This window comes from Ciconia boyciana, chromosome 4, assembly GCF_034638445.1.
Source record: "Ciconia boyciana chromosome 4, ASM3463844v1, whole genome shotgun sequence".
Taxonomy (NCBI): domain Eukaryota; kingdom Metazoa; phylum Chordata; class Aves; order Ciconiiformes; family Ciconiidae; genus Ciconia; species Ciconia boyciana.
The window spans coordinates 80,354,798-80,366,804 of NC_132937.1; the positions used below are offsets into that span (position 1 = coordinate 80,354,798).

At 39.5% G+C, this 12,007-nt stretch overlaps 1 protein-coding gene across 3 annotated transcripts in view; it reads right to left on the reverse strand.

Moving 5' to 3' along the window:
- Positions 1-12,007, reverse strand: part of MCC (MCC regulator of WNT signaling pathway) — a 221,928-nt gene that overhangs the window by 49,036 nt on the left and 160,885 nt on the right. For all 3 annotated transcript variants that reach the window (XM_072860358.1, XM_072860359.1, XM_072860360.1), the window contains 3 exons: positions 9,581-9,717; positions 5,490-5,653; positions 161-367 (listed from right to left, as the gene is read on the reverse strand). In XM_072860358.1, the coding sequence (XP_072716459.1) occupies positions 161-367; positions 5,490-5,653; positions 9,581-9,717 (508 nt within the window). The remainder of the gene's footprint in view (positions 1-160; positions 368-5,489; positions 5,654-9,580; positions 9,718-12,007) is intronic.

Below are 12,007 nucleotides of genomic sequence, written 5' to 3' on the forward strand. Positions count from 1 at the left end.
TTTGTCCTAGTTCTGTAATTTGTATAGCTCAGCCTTAAAAACAAAAAGCCCTACAGCCAGTACAGGAAGCAAGACTGAACAGAAGCTTGTTCTGGTGACAAAATTATACAGGCTAGGAGGAACAAGAAGCCGGCTAGGAGGAACAAGGCAGCAACCTTACCCTTCTACGCAGTCTGTCCCTTTCTTCACGAATAGCATTCATGGTGGCCTTGGTCCTGTTCAGCTCCTCCTCTTTGCTACACAGCATGGCCGTGAGGCTCTCATTCTCTTCCCGCAAGCCAGCTAGCTCCTTTTCCCATCGAGACCTCTCTTCAGACAGATTTGGATAAAGGTCACGTCCCAATACACCCTCAATCTCTTCTACGGTCTGCAAAAATACAGTCACAGAAAGAAGCAGAGAAAGATGATTGAACAAGACTAATCGTAACAGGACAGAAGTGTGTAACAAGCAACTATATATACTTACAGGTACACGCCCAGCTCCACAACATCATTAGTTTGCTTCTTTTGTTTGATAAGTAATATCAAACAAAATTATTGCTTATTTTGTTTGATAGTTTGACAATTTTATTAAAATATTTCATACTGACCAACACCAAAGCAGATGGATGTTTTATATGCAAATAAAACATAGGTCACCCAAGAATGATGGCAATCCCAGTAGTTTCATCTAAGAATACTTTCAAACAAAATAATGACTCCTTGTCATGGGTGAGCACTGTGCTGCTTGTTTCCCTCCCTGAGGAACAGGCAGAAAGTAGTGGCCTGTCAATGTGCATGGCATGGGGCCTTTCTTAGTTCTAGACCAACTCCTCAAAAGGGCAAGGAAAAGAGTGGGACAGTAAAAAAAGAGGACCCTTCTTTCCCATGTCCCTGAGCATGTTCTTTCCTAGAGGTGACCCAGAGATAAAAGAAAGAAAACTGGTCTTGGCTAGGCTTACATTATACCAGGAAGATGTTACAGCCTTTCTAGTACCTAAAAAAGGCTGGGTTTCTCTGGGACGTATAATGCCATTCAGCATTTCCCGCCTCACCCCTTGCTCAGAGCTGTGCCTTGTAGGCACCATTCAGCATGAAGGATATTCAGCAGCTTCCCCCAGGTGAAACTAAACCACACACACACTCACCACCAGCAAGGGAATACTGCCATGCCTAAACTTACCGTCAGACTGGTCATTCAACATGTTGAAACACAGCATAACACTCAATGTGTCAGGTAACTACGTGCAGTTTTGATTCTACTGCACAGCATATGCTGTGCCTGTTTTAATTTTTTTCACTTATGGAAGACCTTTGCAACAAGCAAAACCCCTCTGATTGTTGCTTATAAGCTTTTGAATCTCTCTGAAAGCAGTCTGCATTAAAATGGTAGGAAGAAACATGGAAAATAAATGAATACATGATGTAACTAGTAACCTAGAAAGTTTCATTTCACTGGATAATCCAAGAACTAGTTGTAGCTAAAGCCTATACTTTTAAGTTTAGCATGGAAGATAAATAACTCATGTACCAAGGTTAAAAATAGACTACTTAGTTGTTCTATTCAAAAGGACTTAATTTTTATACACAACAAAAATTATTAACTGAAGTTTATGTCTTTAATTTGGGAGGGACTAAAAGAACCAACTAGAGTACAGCTGAAAATGACAAACCAAGTTGAAAATACATCCTCATTTTTTTTCTGCAAGAAATCCTCCCAGTTTTTTCAGCACTGTCTGACACTGAGGTATCAGTGAAATTTTATTATTTGTCCATTATAATGAAAAGTTGGTTATTTATTGTTATCAATACATTAATCTTAAAGAACAAATCTTGGCTACAGCAAGACTCCTTAGTGAGGAGGAAAAGACACTCATACAAAAGGAAAAAAACTATTTTTAACAACTAGTTCAAAACACCTCTATGGAACAAGCAGGGACAAAACTTTTGCAATCAGGTTCAGTTTATCCTTTTAAATCATATTTCAAGTCTCTCTTCCATAAAACTGCACTACGTTTAGAGTCATAAATATAAAACTCCATTGACAGAGTATCTACACTATAATTCTGCTCACATATTTGATAGTAAGCTTAAATTGCTCTTCTAAAAGAGCAATGCCTTGCAACATCTCTGTATGATGAAAAGAAGCCGCAGCTCTCCCTTACGTTAGTTTCACTTGGACCTATAGGTCTCAGGCTATGACAAGGTAAGTTATTTCAACACAACATGACAATGAGTTCAAATTCTGAATAAGCATAGGGAGGTTAATCTTATCATGTGAAGAAAAGCTCTGTAATGGCAGGAGCATTCTCTCTTGATGATGCCAGCTTTATTTTAAACAGTGCCTGTTCGTTGCTGTCTTCTCCACTCCCTTCTTCCCCCAAAACTCTTCTCCTCTTTCACGCACTTCCCCTGCTGTTTCCTTACCCCTCTAATGCCAAGTTCTGCTGCTGCCCTCTTGCTCCTAGTGTTGCTATTTTTCCAACCCCTCTCTTTCCCAAGCCTCTTCTCCTCCTCAGAGCACTACTGGGGGTGATAAGCCTGGAGCAACACTGAAAGAGGAAGCAGAGGCAGTGGCTCAACACCACGGAGGTATCTTCAGAGAGAGAGGCTGCTGCTGTTTCTCCAGACTCCATTGCTACCATCTGCCCACACAAGTACAAAGCTCAGGCAGTGACAGCATCAGCATGGGTCTGACAGTCGTACTAAGGGATGCCCTATGGTCCTTAACAAAGCTGAGGGACCTTTCTGCTTGCTTCTATGGACCTTTGTTTTAACGTGATCAATATCCTTTTGCTGACTAAACTATTACCACAATTCTCTGGTTTGATGACCAACATGCTACCATCCTCCATGGTAAATAAAATATAAATATTGTACATGGATATATCTACATAAACTACCAGGTTGTTTATTTTTCTTCAAAGCAGTATTACGGAGCAGTTTTATCTGGCATGCTGCAGATAATCCATGAAATTATACCTGAATTTATAGGACTGAATTACAATGTAATGTTCCGAGCACAGGGCAGGATGTCATATCATGGTAATTCCAGTCTTGTCTCTGGCACTGCCATCAGTACTCTCTGCCTTAGTTTCCTTACAAGAGGTGGTGTGTTACAGACATGGTATCAGATGAAATCAGCAAGTATCAGGTTTAAAAGAAGCAAAAGGCAGCACTTTTTCACAAGGCATAACTCAACGGTAGAATTTATTCCTAACAGAACTTATGGAGGCCAAAAATTTAGACTGGTTGAAAAACGCATTAGATACAAACGTAGAAGAAAATTCCACCCATTACTATTAAACACAAAGACATCATCTCTGGCTCAAGAAGTTCCTAAGCCCACCTTGCTGGAAGGATCTTTGAAGGAAGGAGAAGGACATACTGTGCATGTCCTTTTTGATGCAGTCTTTCCACTGGCATCTGCCACTACACAGATGGACTTTTGGTCCGATCCATGAAGCTGTTCTCATGTTCTAAATGGTTCACGTTTGGAAATATTTACATCTTTTTTTTAATCGGTAGAGTTTTAGTGGTAGTTATCTGCTACTGATAGTTATTTACTCTTCAAAATATATGAAGCATTAACCAGCCTACTCTGTGGAAATTTTCTTAAACAAAGGACAGTTTTGTAACTGTTCAGTTTATGAGACAATCTGATAAATCTCATTTCAAGGTCTTCATTCTTTGTGGGACGGAAACAATTGAGCTAGCTAGGGTCACATGATTTGTATAAAAGAAATAAACAAAAAAATGTACTAGCAACAGCATTAAAAGAAACCCAGTGAAATTTAACCATCAAAGCAGAAGGATTCAAAACATTTAGATGCATTACTCCACCAGTGGAGAAAAAAGCCAACAGTCAAAGCAAAAGACAGCCAGAATATTTCAGGTTTCTGTTCATGATTCCACCTGTTTTAAAGATCTCTCAGTTCTCTGTTTGAGGAAGTCCAAAAGGAGAAATGACCTGCAGCCATGGGTGGAATTGTGGAGAGGGGCTCTACGTGTAGGTTTTGCTATATTAAACACGCTGGTGACACATTTTTCTAGCACATAATTGGAGCATGTCAGAGAGATTCTTACCTTCCTGAAAGGTTAATAACCTTTGCATGCTCTTGTCAAACACAAACAATCCCAGGCTCTACAGCACGGGCAGTGGGGAGAAGCTTTCCCCACAAATGGCTATACATGTAGCGATCACATGAAAATAAAGGGCCTGCATTTTGGACCAGGAAGAAACTGCTGACAGTTACTTATCGTTATAAAAGTTTGATTGTAGTTAATTCGAATCAACAGTAAATAATGGGGTTGAAATAAAAAGCCTGAGAATTAAGCTTATAGCAGCTATTGTCGTTTTGTGGAATCCACCTCCTGCAGAAGTTTTCATCTCACTTCAGAGACCTCTGTGGACCTCACACAGACCAATCTCTACCTGTTTTCCAGGATCCACAATCTCTCTCTTGGTGAATACTGACTTCTGAGAACACTTAACCCTAAAACTCCAGATAATACTGGGTAACATTCGAAGTATTGATCCTAATCCTCTGAGACACAAATAAACTACTTTAAGACCCTTCCCAAGAGACCCAGAAGTCAGTCTGTCTCTCTCTCTCTCAAATATACCCACATTCTTCAAAGTACTACTCAACATTAATCTCTTTATAGGCCATTATATTCTTCAGGCACCAGCAGGGACAGAGGGGACCTTTCCCAGTACTATGCCAAAGGGCTAAGCCATTTAGAATGGTCACAGACCTCCCTACTTCAAGAGCAAACTGTCAGTAAATTTGCTCTTATACAAATGAGTCACTGACGCCTTTCCCTCTGACACAAAAACCGTGTTCAGGTCTTTCCCTGTATATAGTAAGATACTCTACAGTCCCCTTGCTTTCACGTTCTGAATTGCAATCCCTTCATTACATGTGCTATTAGGCACCCATCTTGTTCTGTTACATGCACAAAAAACCCAAGACATACAAGTATCAGTTGAATTACTTGTTCCTGTGTCTGGCTTGTCTCTTTAGAATTAATAAACCACACATACTTTGTGTTAAATACTAGCTTCATATTTTAAGACAGCAAAGTCACAACTTGCGCATAGTTTATGGCATTTTATCTTCAAATTTCAGTGAGTATTACATATTGCGTTCTCAGTTACCAGTCAACGACTAGCTGTGCGACCTTGGGCAAGTGACAACTTGTTTGCTGGATAACCTTCAGAAAGCAAATTAACTGCTGAGTGTCCTAGTTTCTCTTATCTCTGAAATGAGTGTAAGACAAATATGTTTCTGATTTGAGATTGAAAGTCTATTGGTAGCTCCTCCTGTGCCTTGGAGAATTCAGTGTAAAACAGGTGTACTACTGCTTACCCAACACACTCTGTGAGCTGGAGTTGATCTCTGTGAAGTACTCTGACACCTTTGGAAGTAAAGTGCTATTACTACAGAATGCGATCAGGTGTCTCAGGCAACGTACATGCTGCATTTAGAACCTAATGTTACTGTTACCTTAATGGCTAAATCACAATGTTCACTGGCGGTAGTGAGTTGTTCAATATGTCTATCCACTTCTGCTACCGATAAACTGCAGCTGCTTTTCTTCCTCCCACAGACAACATTTTCCAGACCTGTCAGCACTCTTTGCAGTTCTGAATTCAAGTCACTACAGTTATCTAAAAGAAAGCAAAACAAAACAAAACAAGTATCGCAACAATTAGTGACTCAGTGAAAAAACAAACTCTATCCCAGGAAGTGTCCGTTGCAGAACAGCTAGGACAGATATTGCTCAAGGACTGTCCTTGTAATCTGCCACTTTTTCCTCACCAACTGATAGGCTTAAATACCATAACCACATCACCTGAAATCATGACTTACCTCCCATCTGACAAATGACACTCTCCCTACTTACCTGAAGTGTTCATTCTTTCTTCAAAAACCTCTCTTCTCTGAAGGACAACATTTTAAGACATCACATGCTCACATACTATACCATTTCTTTTTTGTTATCCTTTTTGCCATTCAGGGCCTATTATCCTCATTTCATTACCCTCAAAGGTTTTTCTCTGTAAATTCAACATTTTTTCTGCCTGGTACATTCACTGACATTATGACTTGACATTTTTCAGAGAAATTTTTGTGGTTGTACTTAGGCACTGCCTGATTTAAAAAATCCTGCTGTTTACAGAAATGATCCCTACTGACTATCTTAGAGCCTATGTTTCATTTTTATAGCTATTTCTTCTTCAAATGCACCTGCAGAATATTCAGGGATCGTAACAGCACACCTTGTTCTTTGCTATGTTCCATAGTACACCTGTATTAGCAGCATATACAACAACACAATTTCAATTACAAAATGCAGCAGAAAATCACTTCCTTTTCTGTCTTTAGGCAAAGCTCTTCTAGTGCCTTGGGCACTGCCACACCGTTCTCCATTTCTGTGAAAACAAATGGGTCTCAGTTCCTTGCTAGCTCACTTCATAAATTATTTTCATTTTTCTTAGGCTCACATCTGGCAACAGACAGTGGCAGTTCGTAAGGCAGATGTGGTAGAATTCACCCTTGTGCTGTCTCTTGGATGTGCTATTTAGTACTTCTGGCTTACTAGTTAAGAGTTTGCAATAACTACCAACTGTACAGCGCGCAAGTGGTGCACTATGAGACAGCACTATGAGACAGTAGTATACCTTACCAAAACCAGTAGCAGGCATTCTTGCTGGAGGGCGTTATTTCTATACTACTGCTGCAAGTGTTTCACCGTGGTCAGAATTCCCTAGTATCCTCGTAGCTGTGGTTCTTATAGGGGACTAAAGTAGTGTGGCATTGAACTGTGTCTGAAATTTAAGATACATGGGACACCAGATTACTGTAGACTGCCTTGAAATCTCACTGTGCAAGAGAAGACTGAAAGCAGCTGGATGAAGGGATGAGATGATCAGAAAGCAAAAAACTGTAAACTCGTTACCACAAATCTAACTCCACAGCCTAATGCACATAAACATGAACCTACTGCTGACCAAAAAGAAGAGTTTAGAATGATGTTACAGTATTGTATGGAAAATGGGAATGGGCAACACATACAAACCTTTACTCTTGAAGTCATATTCACTAGTTCCTGGCTAGCAGCTACTCATCTGTTGTAGTAATACCAAAAATCCCGTTATAATAACACTCGCTTATGAGCAGCATATACCATGCAGGATGCTTAACTGTAAAAACCTATTTTGTTTGCTTGCATTTATTTATTTCCATAATATCTTCTATAACAGACATTTTGTCCATTTAAACAACCCTCACAAGACCTTGCATGCTGAGTTTTGTTCCTACAATAACGTTTTCCCCAGAAAATAAGGGTTTACAATAATGAGAGCACTATTTCTCAAGAAAACCAGTACAACTCAAGCACAAGCTCTGCAAGACATACTAGAGAGCATTCATAGTTTTAGCTCTTGGTGTTTTATTGCCTGTAGCAATGGAGCAGCACATCCACATGCATTAGTGTATCATGACATATCATTGTTTTTAGTAAGTCACTGATACTCATTCCATTAGGGCAGTAAGCAAGCTCATGCACATAGTTATTAGGTCATGGGTTTTTATCCTTATATACCTATATCTAGAAGGATTTAAAAAAAATACATATTTGTGTATATATATGTGTGTGTGTACGCACACACACACACACACAAGGATTTATTTCCACAGAAATACAGAAACAAAACCCAAAAAGGACAGAGTCCACGTATAGAAGGAAAACATGGAAAAAAATGCAAGAATCCCTAGAGTTAACACTCTTATTTTGTTCATTTCTATATTTCATTTTATTGCCATGTTTCCCACTGTTAGCAGAAACTTAAATGGATAACTTGCTGTTAATGTACACAAACCCTGCTTCATCTCCACCCCATGACGAACAAAATCAAAGCCCTAACCCCAAACTAAATGCTGAAAAGTAAATTAGTTTGATTTTTTTTGTCAAAAGAAAGGAAAAAAAAAAGGAAAGAAAATTAAAGGAAAAAAAGTCCTCATGTTAGAATCTGTTCAAGTAGGAACTTAATAATACGCATTAACTTTTGAAAGCAAAAACATTCATCTTTAAGAATATAAAAACCTCTACTAAAATATCTTGACTCCATACAATATTTTGTTAAGTATACTTAGAATTCTGTATGTCAGACACTTTGTGATTACATTATTATTAATATTGTTCTATCAATGTTTCTAGAAATTAAAGACACTGAAATACAAATGTGTGGTGGCAGGTCTTACACTGATAAACAAATACAGCTCCAGAGCTGGTGTATTGATTTCAATTTAAGAAATCATAGAGAAAATCTCTTATATGGTTGCTTACAACATCAACATGTTTTCTACATTATTAAACTCCACTTGACGGCAATGAATACTATGCCCGAATGTCAGCCTACTCTCAGGTCCATTCCTCTAATAGGCACTGTACTGGAAAAAAAGAGCAAAAAGTTCTCAATAATGAAGTGCACTGCTCCAAACAGGTGGAAACTGTTTTAACAGAGTTTCTTAGGTATGAAAGTAAATACTGCATGTTGCATTATAACCATCAAAGCCTCATGTAGAGTTAATAGCTTCTTATTTAAGGATCAAAAGTTCTGTAACAGGGCTTAAGACTGCTATTTCAATGATTTTCTAAAACACTGCTCTTGTACACGCAAAGTATCACGCACAGGAGCTGCGAGGCACCCAGTCAGTTTACCTAGGGAAGAAAATGAAGACCAACTATTTGGTTTTAAATATAAATTAAGAGAAATAGTATTCTGAAGAGTATTCTGGAAATCAGTCATAGTGAGGATTACACCAGACTTCTGCTAGTCTACAGCTATGGTGCTTGGCAATTGTGCCCAAACACTTAAAACATTATCATACTGAAGGCCTACTATCTGCTCATGCTTATATTGCAAACTTTATGGAGTAATTATTCCATACCTGGAGGTTCTTCAAATGATCATTAATTGTGCTTGGATAACAAAACAGATGAAACTGTGAAGGGAAGATGCTTGCCCTCTTAGTTCTTAACCAGAAAAAAAACAGTTATAGACTGTCTGGAGGTGCCTCCTCCTTGCACTGTATTTGCATGGCTTGTGTCAGATTTATCCTTGTCTAAATCCATTTCAGTAAGCTATCCCTATTCTATACTTTAAAAAGGTTCTCAATTTTCAAAAAGTGCAGACATCCTTTATAATTAGGCTGTAAAAGAACTGGACAGACAGTTTCATTTCCCATGCTTTTTCCCTCAACTTTTACTCTGTCTGCAATTCTTTTCCAGAATTATGACTACTGTACAGGCACATGTAATGTATGTGAATAGCTTTTCCCCCCTCTTCTTTCCCAAAAGTCATGAGCTCTCCTGAACAATCATTCTATTTTAGACTCCACAGCTATTCTACATCAAGGCACAGAGGTTACTTCACATATAAGTTCATAGTCGTGGAGAAGTTCAGCATTTGTTGTGATTAACACAGCCTAGATTCATTTATTTCCTCACCAAACGGTTGGATTTGCATTTAAAGGCTATGATGCCTTCCTGCTGCTAGAAGGCATCATGTCTACTAACAAGCATAACTCACCCACATCTGCAGTGACCATGGTGGACTGATTCTCTGGTACCGAAACAGAATTCTGGTCCATGCTGCGTGAGTCCTCATTAATCTCATGCTGGCTTTGGCTGAGCTCTGACCGGAGCTCTGAATACTCATCTTCCTCCCTGGCAGAGAGAGCAAAGGCAGAAATAAAATCCTCTGAGGAAATACGTATGTCTGTAACACTTATTTCAGACCTGTAAGCTGAGCCACAGCTACAGATACAATTCACATGAGCGTTTTGTCCAGCCAGCAGAGATGGGTTTATACCCCTCACCGCAAACCAACTGGGCTATGCCCGTGGCACCCACCTGCAGCAGCCAGTGCCTGTTTCCCATTTCTTTATTGCCAAGTTCATTATTACTCCAGACCACTGCACAATGGGTGGAACGGAGTGCAAGCAAGGATGTGTGCAAGAAGGCCATACATTGCTCTGCAGTAACTCCCCAACTGACAATTCTTAATCAGCGCCAGTGGCTTTTGATCCCAAAGTGGATTAGCAATAACCGATTTTGGTCTTTCTCAGTTCAAGGATGCCATTGGCTTGTGTGCAAAGCAAGCATGCACACACACATACCTGCATATGTGTATCAAAATGCTCTTGGGGACAGGTAAGTTTTCCATTTTCTCTTCTCAAAAGGAAAAGAAGAGATAGTGAGTATAGCGCTGAACTGCTGGAGTTAGTGGAAAATAAAAAGCCTCAGTTACCTAGGTTTTAACTTATTTGTCAAGCTGGTTCTACTAAAATAATTGAAGACACAGAATACTTCAGCTAAAGCTAATGAGCTTAAAAAATTAGGGCTTTTCCCTCCTGTCTCCACACGAAGAGTTCAAAGCACTGGGAAAGAAGATAAGTAAATGAATACTAGCTTTGCCTGAGAACATTTGTAAACATTTTTTCTTTTGATCCACTTGCTGATTTGACTCAGAATATTTTTTTTACTTCCATAGTGACTGTTTTATTAAAGTATATATTTTAAACATGAGAAAAACACCAGCTTATCCAGGTGCAGAGCCCCTCTGATAAGTAAGCAAACAGCCATCATTTTGTTACACACTAAGTCAAATGCAGAGATTCATTTTGCTGCAGATTCAGCAGAAAAGTGTGAGAATGGAACTGTCTGGATTTGGAAACAAGCAAAGAGCTATCTGGGGATCTGCATCTGGGAGGGGCACCTGTAACGTTAAGTCTGCTGTGTGTATGCTACATGGTGATGAACGTTTCTTGCAGAAATATTGCAGGATTTTGCCTGGAGGTGTGTCTGGACTTGCCAAGCAAAATAGCGGAAAAGATGGTCCATACATACAGGGAACAATGACAGAAGTAAAGTCTGCTCTCCAAGTAGTACAGGTGACAATTTATGAACCAGGCCAGCTCAAAAAAGGAATTTCAGCTTGCTTGCCAAGCAAGGTTTCCCAAGGTACTGAGATGTAATTTCTACAGGAACTATTATGCTCTTCTACACCTTACATTTGCTTCAGTACAAAGAAAACCTGACTTTATCAGAAGCACTTAGTGACAAAAATGCAGGTCAGCTGGTTAAAATTGAGATTTAGATCAAAGAAAGGTCTTAAAGGTACCATGCAATTTATGTTTAAGAAAGCGTGAGAACTAAATCATGAATAGCAGGAATTAAAACTGTAATGAAGACACATAAGTGTGACTTAATGTTCCGTGAACTCGTTTATTATTAGCCACAGCACAAGCCAGCAGTAATTAGCTTTAGACAAAAACAATCACCAAGCACTCAAACAGTTGCATTTTTTTGATCTGAAGGTAATTCATTTTTTCATTTATGAAACAATTAGTCCTATATTTTAAAAACCTGAATTACATCTACAAATGGACAAGAGGCTGTATTGATCATAAAACAATGCCATACACAATAATAATTTCTCACCACTCTTCTCTGGGCTCTTGCTGCGTAGATTTTCTGTTTAAAATCCAACACAGCTTCAATCTAGCTAGCGCTAGTGCTGTTTTTTTCAGTTTAAGCACCCGCTGTATCTTGGGGCAGTTGAAAAGTATGTCATGTGGCAGGACTTGCACCCTTCCGACGGCTCAAACCAGAAGTCAGTTTCTGAATGAACTAATGCTTCTAAGCCCTGACCAGAAAGATCAGAAATCCATTTCAGGTAAAGCAACAGCAAGGTCAATTGGTTTCTCCACCACCAGTCTCATCAGGGGCAGACTGAGGGCCAAAAACACAAGGGGGAATCCGAGGGGAGCGATGCACCGGAAATATAAATTCCGCCTTTAAAACCGAAGGTGGCAGTAACAGAAGATACTGTTTGAGACTCCCCTTTCCCCAAAACAGGAGAAGAGTCCTCCAGTGGCACTGGAAATGCAAGGTGCTCAACAGCTGATGACGACTAGCCCCTGAACTCCTGCCACACCGCCCGGAAGCTGGAGGC